Source organism: Lissotriton vulgaris, chromosome 3_1 (assembly GCF_964263255.1).
Source record: "Lissotriton vulgaris chromosome 3_1, aLisVul1.2, whole genome shotgun sequence".
In the NCBI taxonomy this organism is placed as follows: Eukaryota; Metazoa; Chordata; class Amphibia; order Caudata; family Salamandridae; genus Lissotriton; species Lissotriton vulgaris.
In genome coordinates this window covers 157,937,880-157,957,267 of record NC_141689.1, presented here as the reverse complement: position 1 = coordinate 157,957,267, position 19,388 = coordinate 157,937,880, and the positions used below count along the sequence as shown (strand labels likewise).

The 19,388-nt window shown below is 47.5% G+C and overlaps 1 protein-coding gene across 4 annotated transcripts in view; it reads right to left on the bottom strand.

The window, feature by feature from the left end:
- The window catches only part of ATOSB (atos homolog B), a 373,752-nt gene that overhangs the window by 34,448 nt on the left and 319,916 nt on the right, over positions 1-19,388 (bottom strand). For all 4 annotated transcript variants that reach the window (XM_086960246.1, XM_086960245.1, XM_086960248.1 and 1 more), the window contains one exon: positions 1,953-2,021. In XM_086960246.1, the coding sequence (XP_086816372.1) occupies positions 1,953-2,021 (69 nt within the window). The remainder of the gene's footprint in view (positions 1-1,952; positions 2,022-19,388) is intronic.

The following is a 19,388-nucleotide window of genomic DNA, read 5'->3' as shown; positions in this document are numbered from 1 at the left end:
TACTGGAGTAGCGTGTAGCGGAGTTGCATACAGTGGAGTGGCGAACACTGAAGAGACGTAGAGTGTAGCTGCATACAGTGTATGAGCGTAAAGTGGACTGGCGAAGAGTGGAGTTGTGTACAGTCTAATAGAAGAGTGGAGAAGCGCAAAGTAGAGTACTGTACACTGGAGTTGCTTAGAGTGTAATAGTGCACAGTGGAATAGCTTACAGTGGAGTGGCGTATAATGGAGTGGTGACAAATGCAGTGGCGAACAGTGGTGAGGGGTACAGTGTAATAGCATACAGTGGAGTGGCATACATTAAAGTGGGGGTCTAATCGAAGTGTAGAATGAAGTGGCAGAGTGGAGTTCCATGCACTGGAGTGGTGTAGATTGGAGTAGCATACAGTGGAGTGACGTAGACTGGAGTGGCGTCCCTGGGCTAGGATTAAAAACAGGGCACAGGCAGGGAAAAATATACCTGCAGTTAGTGATGAGGGTGGTAAACTTGTTTTAGCCTGAGATGATGTGGCTTTCGTCAGGACCAATGGGTGCTGCTGCTCAATACTCTATGTATTTGTGAGACAATGAAATGTAAAGTGACACAAATGACAGAAAATCAAATTGTCACTAACTGCAGGTATATGTTTTCCCTGCCAGTGCCCTGTTTCTAATCCTAGCCCAACGACGTTCTAAAAAAGATACATTACGTACCCGGGAGCTAGCTATAACTCCTTCACACGTACTCACATTCTTTACTTTATGCTGCGCTCCTCATCGAACCTCCAAGTCGTCATTATGGTATTTAGAGTACCTTCCTTTAGACACAAAACATCCCTGAGCTCCTCCCTCTCAGTGAGGGGGTTGTAGCCCATCCTGGGACTAGGCATCACGGCACGAGGAGAATCCCAGTGATGTAGCATGCCACATCTGGTGGGTGAGGGATTTCGTCCTGATAAAGGGATTTTCCATTGTTCGCTGGATCACTCCCCTGGAAAGTGCTTGTAACTCTTAGACCAGAGTGTTCTTTTTCTTGTGTTATGTATTGAAGTTGAGGAGCAAACCCTCGCAGGACTTAAAATCTCCTTGTTGTGAACCACACTTAATTCAGTTCCAGGCCAAGTAAAGTCTTTTAAGACTGATGGTGACGAACTTCATTGTGGCTCGAGGCCGCAACCAATAACATGGGAGTCATCCAACTACTATTTTTAGAATATTTCCAAACCGTTACAGAGAAATTGGTGTACGTGGTTCCTCTGTAGGCTCAGGAGGGTGTTTTATTATAAAAATTATCAATGAACAGTCTTCTTTGAGGTTTCCTTTATGTATTTTGGAAATATTCTTCTCCTTTAACAACATCTAAATCTAGTTATATTTAAAGTGACTTCCTCGGTTTGGGCTTCAAAGTCTCTGCTGGTCTTCAAGGCCTTCTACTGCAGTTCAGCAGAAACCTCTCCGCGTCTTGACACCATTTCTGGTTTAAGTGATGAAACTAGTTGTGGTGATGATTCATTCTCATACGATATGAAACTGCTGCTAAGGGAGAGTTGTGTTGAATTAGCTGCTCTGCAGTTCTTGATTTGTTCTCTTTACATTGTATCTGTCTGGAAATAGTATCTTAATATGGATCCCATCACCAGCTCGCATTCAAAGCAGACAGTAGAAATAAATAAGTATAAAGCTGTAACTTGTTTGAGGTGCAATGTGGAAATGTCAAGGCTCATCCTAGACATTCCTACTTTAAATGCCCACACATAGGATAAGAAAAAATGTAATTTCTGGACCCAAACACTGATGGCACAATATTCACAATATGTGAATCTCCAATAGCGTCACTTGTGAATCTACTGTTACTGATCAGAACTACTAGTGTTCCTTTGAATCCACGGTAGCACTCATTCACTTCACATAAAATAACTTGGGATAGAAACATCACAACCTACTTTACTTGTGTAGACATGCACACAGCTTACCACTTGGATTGTTCCAGCTTTGGGGACACTGTAGCCCTTCTTTCCCAATGTCTCCAAGTCAATGACTCCCTAATGCAAGGACAAGAAAAAGAGAAAGTGCATTAAGCGATAGCACAGCTTCCGCATACTTTTTCTTTTTTAACCAGCTGCTGTTTTATTTGGATTTTGTAAATACCAACAGTGAGCATATTACAAGATGCATTATATGATCATGCATGACATTTTGGTGTGCAATCATGGAGTACATTTTATGATATAGTTAGTGAGGCAGTCTTTTGGGTCCACCTGAATTGTCAACAGCAAACCATTGGTCTCCCTTTGACTCACTGTCACCTGTGCACCTCACGCATTGCACCACACTCCGACTGCTGTTTCTCATTGTCCAGTTCCCGGCTTGTGGGGGTGCAAGAATGTTCGGAGTCCAGGCCATAAAATTCATTACATTGTCTCTCCCTAAACTTTCTCAAATTTAATGGGGCATCCTCTACCTAGATGTTCTAGTTTTTCAGCTCCCATACAGACATCTATTCTTGTGAGTCATTTTTTTCTTGTGTGGGTGACACCGATGACTCCCATAGTTGTGTAATATCCTTTTTTGCCACCACCAGTTCCGATTAGCAGAACAATAGTTGTTTAGGGGGGGAGATACATGTCCCACCAAGTAATACAAATTGTGGGTTGTACGTCGCTCAGCTCTTTCAGGAATGTGAACCAATAGCTTTGGGTCTTAGGACAGGCCATGTTATATGGTAAAAGGAAGCTTCAGTTTGATTGCATCTCAGACAAGTGGTAGTGTGAATTTCACCCATTTTGACACTAATCAGATACATTTTATGCAAGACCTTGAATTGGATTAAGATAGGAAACAATGGTCCCTGAAGGGGGAAGTGTCAACCTCAACGTCGACAGAAACCTAGAACATAAAAGTCCATAGATTGTTTTTTACTAAAAAGAATATTTTATTTGCTTCTTCAACACTTGGAATCTTAGATGACTTCCCGTTTTACAAGTCAAAAGCGGAAATGTCAGACACAAGCTTGCATTATGAAGTTATGACTATGCTAAATGGTCATCATTTTATCAACCAAAAGAAGATAAAAAGCTTATTCAGGACTGATGCTATTGAACACGAAGATGTGTGGGTTACATTGAGATCTTTTCTGCATGGTTTGGGCAACTGACCTATCCCACCTCAACATATATTTTTCACTTTGAAATCTCAAGACTGAGATATTCAGTTTGCCCACCTTTGCAATGGAGATTGTTCGGGTACAAAGGACTGCGTGCCTTTGCGAGTTGTTTTATATTGTGGCATTGATTTGAAAGTTTCCTCATGTTACCTAGGTTCTACTAACATGTTTTTATTCTCAATTTAATTTATTTGCATTGGTTCTTTAGGCAGATTTTGTATCGTTTTTAATAGTTGTATTAATTTGGAAAAACATAAAAACAACACTACAGTGGCAGCCAAAATACTCAGTAACCTAATTCAAAATTGGCCAGAAATACATCCTCAGTGGTCACAGACCCTCATGCGTGATCTGGGGCACAGATTACTGCAATACCCCAGGGCATGGCCGTTGTCCACATATTACCCCATCAAGACGATGGTGTCTTCCCTTGCTCATCTTCACTGTTTCCCAAACACTGCTCTCCCATCCTTCAAATTCTCCACTCCTTGTCATATATCCTCACATTCCGAATGCAGAATTATTCCACAAAATGCCACTTGTTGAAGTCACCCAAATGAGCTTCAAGACTGAGGCAGTACTCACTAGCCAACATAGCAATATATCTCTTCGCAAAGAACATGTCCTGAGCAGGGATTATGGGGCAAGGGATGGTCAAGAATCAACCATTGCTGATGAAGGAAAATATCTGCGGGTTTCGGGCATATGGGATTCATCACAATAGTCTCACACATACCCCCCCAAAAATCTCTTTAGTGATAAAGGATTGGATAAAGCTAATCACTGCACTAAATTGTACCCCATTCGTAGTGGACTCCACCAAATCTCTTGGAATTACGCTGGATAAGAACCTAAATATGCAAACACACATCAACATGTTGACTAAAAATGCCCGCTTTCACCTCAGCTATCTAAAAAAAAATTAAACCGTTCATCGGAAATCCGGACCTCAAAACCGCAGTTCAGGCATTAGTCATCTCGATGTTGGAATACGGTTGTACAACTTTATCAGGTCTTCCCAAGATCTCAAGAGCCCCTTCAAAAGCCTGTTTCACCGCAGCCGCAAGACTCTCAACAGGATCTAGAAAATTTGACCACATCACACCACATCTGAAAGCACTCAACTGGTTTCCTTACGAAGCGGGAATACAACTAAAGATGGCCTGCATCACACAAAGCTTTACACATCAAAACTCCCCACAATCTAGCCCAGAAACGTATGATATCTGGATGAAGCAGACTCTCTAGGAGCTCCGGCAATCTTCTGAAACCTTCCTTCTTCAGCAAGGAAAAAAACATGTGATAGAGCATTCTTTGGAGCTGCACCAAGAATCTGGAACTCACTCCCTCTGAGCATCAGAAGAATCTCATCAACGACAGTATTTAATAAAAAGGAAGCAAAGTCATTTCTGATGAGCAAATTCCTCCCTTAAATCCTCAGCAGTCCTTACTCACTTTGGCTCTATAAACTTCAACAAATAACCTTTCGACTTGCTCTTCTCGAGGAGTGACTCTCCCTATTTTGGCTATCTCAAGATCTGACTCCTGGCGGAAGCTCTACTTTCGATGACATTTTTGCTTGCTATGAATCTATCCGCTATACTAAACTCGCCTCTATGATACCTTGTGAGGACAGCCTCTCTGAATATGACTTGTTTGTAGTTGAACATGTCCTAATGCACTGAACTGAACAACCTATTTTTACTTAGTATGCTTTCATCCTACTAAACTGTCTAGAATTCTTTGCTCTGTACCGTAAAGCGCTCCGATACCCTGTTCAGGGTCTTGTCCGCGCTACAGAAAACACTAAAAATGAAAATAAACATGTGGACGCTTGATGCCAATAGCCCCACTGTGCCAACACTAGTCATGCTCTTCAAATGTTTTCAAGACTCAAGAAGAGGTTGAGGTTCAATGTACATCTACTAGATCCATCTACTGTCAATATATCTCACATCCATGTGCTGATCTTTAGGTCTACTGGTCCTAATCTCTCCAATGTCGCTCTGGTTACTGCCTCAAACTCAACAATACCTACGTGGGACAACGGATTAACAATTTGGTCAAAAGCATGGGGCGATTGTTAAACTCCAATCAAAACCTGTCATAATTGGCTTCAGGCCATTCACACGAAATCTGAAAAATAGTCTTGTGCTGGTGACTATTTTCTTTTCCCAAATGTAAAAATATCAGTAGTAAAGATTTCATTATTATTTTGTGGTGAGGAATTATTTACTAGACTTGGCGAGGCATAATTTTATTCCAGCTGTTCAAGAATCAAGTCCTCCACCAGCAACAAGTACCCTCCCTGCTCCTCAGGTGTCTGGCTTTGCAGAGGGAGGGGGGCCCTGCCCCCTCACCCTTTCACTTTTGTAAACTATTTGAAATCATTCTCTCCTTCCTCCAACCAAGGTCATATGTCTTGTTTGTTTGCTATGAACACTGCTTCAGTGTGCCACAGCAGAGAACGCTCTGTAGAAATACCAACACAAAACACACATACACACAAACCCCACTCTAAGCCCCTGCGATCCAAGATTGAACGGACATTTTTTTCGAATGTTTTGGAAACAATCCCACAAATAATCTTTCCTGTTTTAATTGAGAAGTAATCCCATTGTCAGGTCATTGAGCTCCCTCAAACACCACTCCTCTCCTCTCCTCTCCCACAAAGTCAAAGTGTAGGACTGTTAGCAGGCTCTTTCTAGGAAGCACTGCCACATCTTCTCCACTGACGTGACAAATGTGTGTACCAAACCCTCAAATGGGTATCGGTCATATTACTGGAGGAGGTCCCTCTGTCACCACATGAGTATGAGCAGCAACCTGTTACAATTCACCAGTGCAACCCCACTAAAATTAATGGAGACATTACCAATACGCAATAAATGTTAGAACCCACTTCTGAAGTCAAGTGGGCTAGTGCCAGCATTCAACAGCATTTATTATACTGTAAAATCTTGCATTGTCAACCACCAGTAGTGTAAATTAATTTTTTCATTTCATTATTGTTTTTATTTTGGAAACTTGTAAAGCGCACAAATACCCATAGGTCTCTCGGCGCTATGTGCTGAAAGGGTATGCAATAGCTGGTGAATAGCCTATTGCTTGAAGAGCCATGTTTTTGTTTTCTAAAGGATAGCAGCATGGGACGAGCCTTAATCTGCAAGGAAAGAGTTCCACAGTCAAACTGTGGAAACTACGAAGCTTCCGTCACCCCAATTGACTCTCGTGGTTTTAGGGACAACCATAGGTTTAGCGTCTGCTGAACGGAGGGATCTCATAGGTGTCTAAGCTAGCAAGGCTTTCTTCAAATATTCCGGTCCTGCATTATGAATTGCTTTGTAGGAACTACAGAGCTTTAAATTTTGTTTTGCTTCTTAGGGGCAGCCAATGGAGTTGTCGAACCACCTTAGAGATGGACTTAAACTTGGGGGTACCTGACAGTATCCTAGCCGCTGCACTCTGAACCAACTGCAATTTACCCAGAACCCTTTCCTTGGCATTAATTAGGCCATTGCAGTAGTCAACCTTAGACATGACCAGAGCACCAATTAACTTTTTTCCGGTACTCGCCAGGACAAAAGGTAGCAGTTTCTTTATCATCCTTAAAACATAGAAGGATGAAGAGACCACTGCGTTAGCATGATGCACGAAAGATAGTCTTTTGTCAAAAATGACACCCAAGTTCCTGTTTTTTTCAGGAACTGGGGGAGATCCCAGAGTGCTGGCCACTAGGCTGGAGACCATCCTAGGGAGAGATTTTCAAAAAACATTACTTCTGTTTTAGCAGAGTTTAGTTTAAGACAGTGGTTTGACATTCAGGTACTGTTGGCCAACAGACCGTCATGAAAGCTGGCTGAAATCACATCTCCATTTTTATGCTCGGCGAGCACCAATTGAGTGTCATCCGCATAGGACGCGAGACCCATCCCAAATGATTTAATTACTCGTGCGAAGTACGTGATGTAGATATTAAACAAAGTCGGACTTAGCGACGATCCTTGCGGAACCAGCATGGGAGTGAAAAAACAGGTGAGTTGAAGTTTCCCAAACTAACTAGCTGGGTGCGATTGGAAAGAAATGAGGACAAAAGGGCTTTAGCCTTATGTTCAATGTCTAAGGCTGAGACACAATTGATCAGTGTGGCATGATCAACCGTGTCAAATGCTGCCAAAAGATCCAGTAGCACCAGTGCTGCAGCCCCTCCTTTGTCCAGCACAAACCGGATTTCATCAGACGCTTTAATAAGCGCAGTTTCTCGGCTATGGCCTTTCAGAAAGCCGAACTGTATCATTCAGCAGCTTATTCTCCTCATTAAATTGAGCCAGCTGATTAATCATAATCTTTTCAAAGAGTTTAGCTAGTGAAGGGAGACGCGCAATAGGTCGCTACTTTTTGGTCTCTCCTGGATCAAGGTTGGTTTTTTTTTGGGTTTTTTTAACAGCGGCAAAATAGAGGCCTTTTTCCATAGGGAAGGATAGATGTCAGAACTGAACATAGAGTTACAGATGATAGCCAGATCGGTACCTATAAGGTCAGGAAACTGTTTCAGGACTGAAGGGGAGCAGGGGTCAAACGGCAAACCTGATTTGACGGTCTTAACCAGATCAGTGAGACTGGCCCAAATTCCATGAGGGTGGCACTATCCCTACACTTGCTATCTTCGATCAGCTGATTCCCGCCAACCTCGTGAAGTTAGAATAAATTAGCCCCACCTTATCCTGAAAACCGCTGGCTTGCGAATCACAGAGTGTGTGGGATGTCAACTTAGCGGAGCTATCGGCTGGCCTTTTAAGCTTAGAAACTACCTGAAACAGCTGTTTCGTTGAGTCTTGTGCAGTTTCTATTTCCCTAGTATAGTAATTACTTTTTTCTGGGAGTATTAAGCGTTTATAGTTTACTAGTGCCAGCTTGTACAGGGGTTTCTCCTGATTTATCATACTCTAGGCGCCAGCGCCTATCTTGTTTCCTATGGTGTTGTTTCTCTAGCCTCTGTGCCTCCGAGAACCAAGGGGGTCTTCCTGTTTTTGGAGACCGTTTCATAATGTACTAGTCTAGCAAATGCGTTTTGGAGACACTGGAGGCCAATTCTGGGGCTGAGGCTTCTTCTGGCTAAGTGTCAATTAGGTGCTGTTTAAGAAGGGCCTGGTCTATCCCACTCCAGGCCATAAACCATTGACTTTATTGACATGTCCCAGACTTTCTTTCACTTCACTTCGCTGCCACTGCAGCTTTAAGACCGATGCACTGAGCTCAATGTACTAACAAACCCACGTACAAAAATACCGGCTCATGGAAATCTTTTAATTGAACAAAAAATCTCTTCCGAGGGCAAAAATATAATCCCTTGGGAGTCTTGGGGAAACTTTTGGGGGAAGGTTATAGGTGGCCTCTGCACCTCCTGCGCCCCGCCTCATTACAGGTATACATGCTGGTGGTGAGCTTGCACACCTTGGGGAACCACAGGGGGAATATGCAAGTCTGTGGGCAGTCCTACAGCCCCAGGCACTCTGGGGAGTGTACCTCTACCCCTTTTAAAGGGCACCTAGCTGTTGGTGAAATCGGGGCAGCTGGGGAGCCCATGTCTGCGTGGCCTAGCTTGCACCACTTTCTGCTGACACACGCTATGCTGAAGCAGTCGGCATGTTTGTTCTCTTGCCCGCAGGCGTGCACCCTGACGTCGTGTGGGAGGGTAGAGATCTGCACCCTGCTCCTCCCAGACACGCGTACAGGAAGTCGGCCAAATATCCCCAATCTAGGAGTGCAGTGGTGCTCAGTGTGGTCCACAGGTGTCCCAGGAAAATAGGGTCCGCTCAAAGGGAGGAATCCTGCTACTTGGCAAGCTGGGGGTAGAGGGATGTGTGCCCTGCTTCCCCGAGACATGGTTATGGGGAACAGGGGCTGTGCATTACAACTCTAGGAGCGCAGTGGCGCTCAATGCGGTTCACAGCCCCGCAGGGAAATGGAGTCCAAAAACACCCTCCCTGACGCACTCCCCAGGTCCCACGGGCTCCTGGCTTCTTACATGGCACAAGTGCGTTTGCGGAGTCAAGGGCTAGTCCACAGAGGTTCTAAGGGAACCCCTCCAAGGCCAGCAGATCCATTCTCCCAACTGTGCCTCGGGGGCCTAAGGGGCCAAAGTCACTTGCTCTGGAGTGATCCATCCTAGTCCTGGGGGTCAAGTGAAGTAATAGTACTCCAACACAGCCTTGCAGTGACATCAAGTGTTTCACCTTCCAGCTGGGCATTCTTTCACTTTATTTGCTGCCAGGTCCAGTAACTTATCATCGGTTTCTCCCTACTGCAAGAGTTTTTCAGTGTGGGGAGAAAGATCTAGCAACCAGCCACCCTTGGAGTATTCTAGGATGCCACATCATTACTCCACCCCTGTCCCAACTTTATTGCACAGTATTATGGGACATCCCAATGTGGGACTTAATGTTGCCTGTGGAAAGAGCTTTCCTGAGAGTCTCAGCTCAACTCAAACTCTGGTGTCTGGCTCTCATTTGTTTCAGGTTTGGGCAGTCTCTGAGCAGATTGTAATGCAACAAGTTAGTTAAAAGATGCACATTCCTCCACATTCTTTCTCAGCTCAACTCAAACTCTGGTGTCTGGCTCTCATTTGTTTCAGGTTTGGGCAGTCTCTGAGCAGATTGTAATGCAACAAGTTAGTTAAAAGATGCACATTCCTCCGCATTCTTTCTTGATTCTATTGCATGGGGAGAACTTTGATCCTCCTTCTGGGATGCAGAGTTATTACCTTGGCACAGTAAGGGGGTTCCAAAGGTCTGTAATCAGATTATGAGCTGAGCCAGGGAAATATGACCATTCTTAAAGTGTCTTAAGTAGTGTAGAATTGTTAGGGATTGTAAATCTACACCCGAGATGCAAGTTTATTCCTAAATTGATACCTTGCTAGACCCAGTAGGCTTGCGTGGAGTCAAACTGTACTTTAGTGAAGATTTCACTTACCACGTGTAACACAGTTTAAGTAAGCACAACAGACCTACACTATGAATGTTCAGTCACACTATATGGCCTACTCCAGGTCAGTACCAATCCAGAAGGGTCCCTTCTTTTACAGATCCCAGACTGCACAAGACAGTAGTCTCATTCATGCAGCCCTCAACGTGTGTGCTCACGTATAACCAGCCCACATCCTCTTACCCCAGCAGTGCAACAGCAGCCTCGTCTTAAAGGCGAACATTGGCGCTCAGCATCCTCAGTCCCTTTACTATGAATTTACCGCAAGTAGACTCAAGTAGTGCAGCCCACTCACCGAAAAGTCCTAAAGATGCTTAGGCACACACAAAGAATCTAAGGGTATTGCATGGGTGGAACCCACTTTGCAACGGTATCCAGCAAACCACTTACCTTCAGAAATTCACTTTCTAGTGGAAACTCCATCTTACCACGGATTCCTCTACTTTTAAGTCCCCCACCAGAGGAGGCAACAAATGGCCAGTCTCCTCTTTATCATCATCCTCGTCAAGTAAAACATGGTCATGCATTGCTAAATGAGGCCTCAACAAGAGCTTGAAATTCTGCTGCAAGGCAGAGGGACTGCTGGACGGTTCTCCAACAGGCGATGGGGAAGGAACCAAAACGAGTATCCCTGGAAGTGGGGTACTGGCCGGAACCACTATGGTATTCTGCTCAGGAGCATTGACAAGGCCCGGTCCCGGACGGTGCTACCGGTCAGCAAACAGGAACAAATGCTGGAATAGGTTTCAAGATCCATCCTGATGTCTGCGGGGATTCATAAGGTGAACAATCGGCAATTCGAAAAAACCCTTGGAATATGGTCTCTCAAAGTCTAGTCTTAGTGGTTGAGCCTTAGCTCTAAGAATTGCTCTAAGAATTGCCTAAAATTTCCAAAGGAGATTCTTGTTACTCCTGGGACTCCGCTACATTCGCAAATTAGAGTCTTCCATTCACTGGAACAGTAAGTGCTCCCCAGTTCCCACTAAAGTTAATTTCTGCATGCTTTGACATTTAGGTTTAAAGCCTTTTTATTAAGACAAAAAAGGCATGGGGAAGGGGAATAGGAGGTTAAGGTTACATACAGTATGGCAAAAAGGAAGCGCATCGCAGGAGTGTCGGCCAAAAGCAGTTCGGAGGTCCAGAAGGAAAATGCAACAAATGTGAGGCCATTAAGCAATCTGTATAACCCTCTCGTGCATCTCAACACCCCATCCTTAGCCACGCGCAAATAGCCATCAATGATCCATCAAAGCACAACACCGTACCCCCGAGCCCCCAACCCCCAATGAAGGAAAAGGAAAGAAAACACCCCAACTCCCCCGTCCAGTGGCCCTGTAATAGGATTTATTTATTTATTTACGCAACTTTTATAGCGCAACAAATACCCGAAGGTGTCTCGGCGCTGTAGAGCAACTGGAGTCTGTCATCAAACCATCCTCTTACTGATTGAACAACCATGTTTTCAAGAGCCTGCGAAAGCTCATCAGATTCGGGGCGGTTTTGATGGCTAGTGGCAGGAGGTTCCAAAGTTTTGGAGTGGCCACAAGAAAGCGCCTGTCTCCCCAGGTGACCGATCTTGTGCGTGGCACAGGGAGGAGACTGATGTTGGCCGATCTTAACTGCCTGCTGGGAGTATACAGTTGAAAGGCTTCAATCAAGAACCTAGGTCCCATGCCATGTACAGCCTTATAAGCAATGCAGAGGGCCTTAAACTTGACGCGGCTCTCGACTCTCAGCCAGTGAAGCTGACGGATACCAAGAGTGGTGGATTTGCGACGAGGGATGTTAAGAAGAATCCTAGCAGCCGCATTCTGAATAGATTGCAGCTTCGTTGTGACACGCTTCTGGGTATGAAGGAAGAGTGCATTCCCATAGTCTATCCTGGAGAAGACTAGGGTGGAGACCAGAGTCTTCCCAGCTGACGGCGGGAGGTAAGGCAACAACTTCTTAATTTTTTTCAGAATGAAAAAAGAAGATGACACAACCTTGTTGGTATGGAGGTCGAAAACCAACTTAGTGTCAAAAATCACTCCCAAATTTCGGGTTTTTTCCACTGGAACAGGTGGGGGGCCAAGCTTTTCTGGCCACCAACCATAAGACCATTCAGGGGAGAGTCTTCCGAAGGTCATAATCTCGGTCTTATCCGGGTTAAGGCGAAGGCAGTTCAGGGCCATCCAGCTACTGACCTCAAGCATGGCTTTCTGGGAGTTGGCTGCTACAGTATGGCCGTCCTTGTGGATACCCAGCACCAGCTGGGTATCGTCTGCATACGATGTAAGCTGTATCCCATAGGCCTTTATTATCCTCGCCAAGTCCGCTACATAGATATTAAAAAGCATAGGGCTTAGCGAGGAGCCTTGTGGGACTCCACAAGGGAGTGCAGAGATAGGGGAATAGTAATCTCCCAACTTTACTGTCTGGGTACGGTTTGCCAGGAAAGATGAAATAAGATCCTTGGCACGACCGTTAATCCCCAAAGCAGTGACACGGTCGACTAGGATGGCATGGTCGACCGTGTCAAAAGCTGCTGACAGATCCAAGAGGATAAGGACAGCCGCCCCTCCCTGGTCCATGATCACCCTGATCTCGTCAGAGGCCTTTATCAAGGCAGTCTCTGTTCCATGCCCTTTCCTAAAACCAAACTGCGTATCGTCGAGAAGATGGTGAGTCTCGACGAACTCTGAGAGCTGTCGGTTCATCAGGTATTCGCATACTTTGGCAGGAAAGGGCAGGCACGCTATCGGTCTGTAGCTTGCAACGGCTGAGGGATCTAAGGAAGATTTTTTCAGAAGGGGTTTTATGACAGTGTTCTTCCATATACTTGGAAATTGACCTGTCGAAAATGCAATGTTGCAGATCTCCATGAGAGGGCAAGAAATCACTTCTGTGAGTTTTGACATCACAGATGGGGGACAAGGATCCAGTGGGGAGCCCGATTTAATAGTAGAGATGATTTTAATCACATCCTCATGTGGGGCGGGTAGAAAGCAGGAAAAATGGTCATGGTTGTGGAGAGACAATAGTTCTTCCCCGCTACCACCTCTACATTCAGTTCTGGGATTGTCTTCAAAAGAAGCATATATATCTGCAACCTTTGTGATGAAGAAGGCTGCTAATTCGTTGCAAAAAACCTGTGAGGGCTCCACTTCAGGCCCAACAGGGGGGGAAGACAAGGTGTTGACAACGGAGAACAGTTCTCTGGCCGAATTAGCAGCGGTCTTGATTTGTGCCGAGAAAAAATCAATTTTTCGGGCCACGATTGCCTTTTTATAAATCTGAAGGGCATCCTTATAAGTTTGTCTGGCTATGGGGCAGTAGACCTTCCTCCAGCGCCTTTCTAGATTTCTACAGTGTTGGCGATGTAGTCGAAGGTCTTCATTGTACCAGGGGGCCGAGGGGGATACTCTATTGGGCTTCGTGATTTTCTCTGGGGCCACAAGGTCCGCGGCACTTCGGATCCAGTCCTGAAAAGCTGAGGCCGCCCCAAACAGCCCACACCCCATCCCCCAAGATCTTGTCTTCTGTGCACTCTAATCCACCGGGGCCGCCGGTGGCGTCAGCCTAAGGAGTCGAAGGTACCTCGGGCAGGTGAGTTCCCGGAATTCTGAGGACAGTAGCGCTAGGAAGGGTTGCCACAGCTCCTCAAACTGATCTACATCCCCAGCCACCGTAAGCGACATCTTCTCCATACCCAACACCTGCCAGAGTCTATGCAGCCAACCAGTAATGGAGGGGACAGTGGAAGTGCGCCAGTGGATAAGAATGTTCTGGACCGCTGAGCCTAGCGCAATTGCAATCTGTCTACCCCTACGTGACTTCAACGGATACATTAGATCATTAGGGAGGCCCAACAAAACATACGCTGGGAAGCGCGGCAGCTCAATCTCAAAGTGCCTATCTACCTCGTCCAAGACCTCCTTCCAGTAGGCAGTCAACACCGGGCAAGCCCAAAGAATGTGTGAGAGGGTACCCTCCTGTCCGCATCCCCGCCAGCAACTCTTATCAGTGTGTCTACGCATTTCGTATAGTCTCTCCGGGGTGTAATACCAGTAAGTAGACACCTTAGTGAAGGTCTCCGTGAGACCCGTGTGGTATGCAGAGTGCCTCGCCCGATATGCAATTTGGTCCCACTCCCTGTGGCTAAGTGTCCTACCCAATTCTCTGTGCCAGCGCTCCCTCCCTGGGTTATGATAGTGGAACGGCAGGGGCTGAAGGAATTTATACAAGTCGGTAATCAACTTGGCGCCTGAGGTTCGGGTCACCAACCACCGCTCATATGATGTAATTTGGCGAGCAGCGGTGTCGCGCACCTGGGGCTGGAGAGCCCAGTGTCGGACCTGCATATAGCGCAGTCTGTCCGCCTCTGTCAGGCCGTATTCCTGTCGAAGTTGTTGGAAGGGAAGCACGCCTTCCGGCCCGTAGATCTGGAAAAGCGCCCTGCAGCCCGCGCTCACCCAATGGGCAAAGGCTCCCGGTTCCAGGCAAAGTCCGGGTTACCCACTATGGGCGTGAACGGCGAGGGGAAGGTGGTCAGCTCATAAGCCTCGCAAACCACATCCCACACCCGCAGGGGGACCCGCGTAACAAAGGAAGCGTAGAGATTAGCAGGGCGATGCGCGCGGCGCAAGAACGGAACCTCCTGAAGGGTGCGACCCGCCACCGCCTGGTCTTGAAAAAGCCAGTGCTTGTCGGATTCCCACCTGCTCCACTCCACCAAGTATCGCAGTTGGGCCGCCTGAAAATATTTGCGGAGGTCCGGGATACCAAGGCCCCCCGCCTCCGGAGCAAGCGTAGAGAGGACCCTCTTCATCCGCGGTTTACGGCCTTGCCAAACAAAGCGGGAGATGTCAGCCTGCGTCCTCTGTATCCAACCCACAGGGGGCTGGAGAGGTAGAGCGCGAAAGAGGTACAGAATCTGGGGCAGCACCGTCATCTTAACCGCTGCAACACGACCCAGCCACGACAGCAGGCCTTTGCTCCAGCGGCCAAGTTCCTCCTTGATCTTCCTGCCAAGGGAAGTGTAATTGGCTGTTACCATCTCCGGTAGTGTGGGCGCCAGCAGGATCCCCAGGTATGGCACCGTAGACGAGGACCACTGCATGGGAAAAAGGCGCTGAAGGTCCCTCCTGGTTTCCGCGGCCAGTGACACATCCAACGCCACCGACTTGCTCATCATCATTTTGAAGCCGGCCACACGTGCAAAGGCATCCAGTTCCTGGATGCACGCCGGGAGGGACCTCTTGGGGTCGTCTAGGGTCAGCAGGACATCATCCGCATAAAGGCTGACCGTGTGGACATATTGGCCCATCTTAACCCCAATGGCGTCTGGATTATCGCGAATCCTCTGAGCAAAGGGCTCCATGTAGGGGGCGAACAAAAGCGGCGAGAGGGGACAACCTTGTCTCGTACCGCGTTCGATGGCAAAACTACTGGAGCTACACCCATTGACCCGCACAGACGCCGATGGACTCTTATAACAGTTGAAGACCATGGTGCGGAACTTCTCGCCGATACCCAGTTTCCTGAGAACCAGCTCAAGGTACGGCTAATGAACTCTGTCGAAGGCCTTCTCCGCATCAACTGATAGCAACATCCGCTCCCCAGAGACGCGCGAGGCCTTCTCTAGTACGTGCGTCACTCTCTTGGTGTTGTCCACCGTCTGTCTGCCGGGTACGAAACCAGCCTGGTCCGCCTCCACCAGTCCCGGTAGGTGTAGACCAAGCCTGGACGCTAGAATCCCTGTATATAGTTTGAGGTCTACCTTTAAAAGCGAAATAGGCCTGTACGAACCGCACAAGGCACGGTCCTTCCCGGGTTTCGGGATGACTGATATCGTGGCGTTAAGGAGATCCGGGGGGATAGCGCCAGGCTTGGAGAAGGAGTTAAACAGTCGAGCCAGAATCGGGGCCACAGCGGTGCAAAAGGTCTTATAAAACAAAGCCGTGTAGCCATCTGGGCCCGGGGCCTTACCATGTTTCAGTCGCGCTATAGCGGAGATGACTTCTTCGACATGGATGTCCCTCTCCAGGTGGTCCGCCTGGGCGGAATCCAGCACCGGGAGGGCCACTGACTCCAAATAGTCCTCGGCTGCTCGCGGCGAGGAGGGCTCCCCAGCATACAGTCCTTCGTAGAAGCCTCGAAAGGTTTCCGCCACCTCCGCGTCACCAGAAGCAAGAACCCCGTCCGCACCCACCAGTTCCTTCACGACGTTACGCTGTTGTGCGACCCGGAGCCGATGGGCCAGGAGCTTACCGCACTTGTCCCCTCCTGAGTAAAAGGCATGCTTCAGGCGTAAAGCGGCATACTCCGCCCTATCAAGATCCAGTGCTGATAGGAGCGTCCTCGGCGCTTTTAATTGCCTCCAAACTCTCGGAGCCCCCGTGCGGCGATGAACCTGCTCAAGCTCCCTGACCTGCGCGGTCAGTTCGTCCCTTTTACGCTGCCGTTCCTTATTTTCGGCTGAGGAGATGGAGATAAATTCCCCCCGGAGGACCGCTTTCAAAGCCGCCCACTGCGTTGCTTGAGACGTGTCGGAGTTGCCGTTGTGAGTCAAATAATCCTGAATGACCTCCCCTAAGCGCTTCACAACCGACTTCTTATGTAAAAGAGTATCGCGAAGACGCCACATCCCTCGAGAGGGAGAGGGTCCCGGCCATTTGAAAACGCCGGAAACTGGCGCATGGTCAGACAGGGATAGGACTCCAATTTCCGCCGCCGTGGCGGCGGTGCACATATATATATTTACAACAAGGGGTGGTGAGGATCAGAGTCTCTGAATTAAGCAGAAAGCTCTCACCCAGTCAAGAGATCAGGGCTAGATCCAACACCGTTTTTTAGCTCACTGCACCATCCCAGTTTCAGAACCTGGCTGTATGCAAATTAGTCTGTTCCTGTCCCAGTGCATGATGGGAACAGGGCAAACCAAACTACAAAAGCCAATTCTTACACTGGGAAGGAAACAAGCTCCCGGGGACCGGTTTCTGGCATTACAGCCGTCTTCGGCCCGGTTTGCTTGAATCCTGATGGTGCAATGAGCAAGGGTCTCACATCTGAGAATACCCTTCCACGCTTAGGGTGGACAAAAATATTTACAACAAGGGGTGGTGAGGATCAGAGTCTCTGAATTAAGCAGAAAGCTCTCACCCAGTCAAGAGATCAGGGCTAGATCCAACACCGTTTTTTAGCTCACTGCACCATCCCAGTTTCAGAACCTGGCTGTATGCAAATTAGTCTGTTCCTGTCCCAGTGCATGATGGGAACAGGGCAAACCAAACTACAAAAGCCAATTCTTACACTGGGAAGGAAACAAGCTCCCGGGGACCGGTTTCTGGCATTACAGCCGTCTTCGGCCCGGTTTGCTTGAATCCTGATGGTGCAATGAGCAAGGGTCTCACATCTGAGAATACCCTTCCACGCTTAGGGTGGACAAAAATATTTACAACAAGGGGTGGTGAGGATCAGAGTCTCTGAATTAAGCAGAAAGCTCTCACCCAGTCAAGAGATCAGGGCTAGATCCAACACCGTTTTTTAGCTCACTGCACCATCCCAGTTTCAGAACCTGGCTGTATGCAAATTAGTCTGTTCCTGTCCCAGTGCATGATGGGAACAGGGCAAACCAAACTACAAAAGCCAATTCTTACACTGGGAAGGAAACAAGCTCCCGGGGACCGGTTTCTGGCATTACAGCCGTCTTCGGCCCGGTTTGCTTGAATCCTGATGGTGCAATGAGCAAGGGTCTCACATCTGAGAATACCCTTCCACGCTTAGGGTGGACAAAAATATTTACAACAAGGGGTGGTGAGGATCAGAGTCTCTGAATTAAGCAGAAAGCTCTCACCCAGTCAAGAGATCAGGGCTAGATCCAACACCGTTTTTTAGCTCACTGCACCATCCCAGTTTCAGAACCTGGCTGTATGCAAATTAGTCTGTTCCTGTCCCAGTGCATGATGGGAACAGGGCAAACCAAACTACAAAAGCCAATTCTTACACTGGGAAGGAAACAAGCTCCCGGGGACCGGTTTCTGGCATTACAGCCGTCTTCGGCCCGGTTTGCTTGAATCCTGATGGTGCAATGAGCAAGGGTCTCACATCTGAGAATACCCTTCCACGCTTAGGGTGGACAAAAATATTTACAACAAGGGGTGGTGAGGATCAGAGTCTCTGAATTAAGCAGAAAGCTCTCACCCAGTCAAGAGATCAGGGCTAGATCCAACACCGTTTTTTAGCTCACTGCACCATCCCAGTTTCAGAACCTGGCTGTATGCAAATTAGTCTGTTCCTGTCCCAGTGCATGATGGGAACAGGGCAAACCAAACTACAAAAGCCAATTCTTACACTGGGAAGGAAACAAGCTCCCGGGGACCGGTTTCTGGCATTACAGCCGTCTTCTGCCCGGTTTGCTTGAATCCTGATGGTGCAATGAGCAAGGGTCTCACATCTGAGAATACCCTTCCACGCTTAGGGTGGACAAAAATATTTACAACAAGGGGTGGTGAGGATCAGAGTCTCTGAATTAAGCAGAAAGCTCTCACCCAGTCAAGAGATCAGGGCTAGATCCAACACCGTTTTTTAGCTCACTGCACCATCCCAGTTTCAGAACCTGGCTGTATGCAAATTAGTCTGTTCCTGTCCCAGTGCATGATGGGAACAGGGCAAACCAAACTACAAAAGCCAATTCTTACACTGGGAAGGAAACAAGCTCCCGGGGACCGGTTTCTGGCATTACAGCCGTCTTCGGCCCGGTTTGCTTGAATCCTGATGGTGCAATGAGCAAGGGTCTCACATCTGAGAATACCCTTCCACGCTTAGGGTGGACAAAAATATTTACAACAAGGGGTGGTGAGGATCAGAGTCTCTGAATTAAGCAGAAAGCTCTCACCCAGTCAAGAGATCAGGGCTAGATCCAACACCGTTTTTTAGCTCACTGCACCATCCCAGTTTCAGAACCTGGCTGTATGCAAATTAGTCTGTTCCTGTCCCAGTGCATGATGGGAACAGGGCAAACCAAACTACAAAAGCCAATTCTTACACTGGGAAGGAAACAAGCTCCCGGGGACCGGTTTCTGGCATTACAGCCGTCTTCGGCCCGGTTTGCTTGAATCCTGATGGTGCAATGAGCAAGGGTCTGCACAGCGGTCCACTCACCAGGAGGTAATCCAGCCACGAGTACGTGCGATGCGCATGGGAAAAATAAGAGTAGTCCCTATCAGCGGGGTGCATAGAGCGCCAGAGGTCGTGCTAATCCATCTCTGCAATCCGA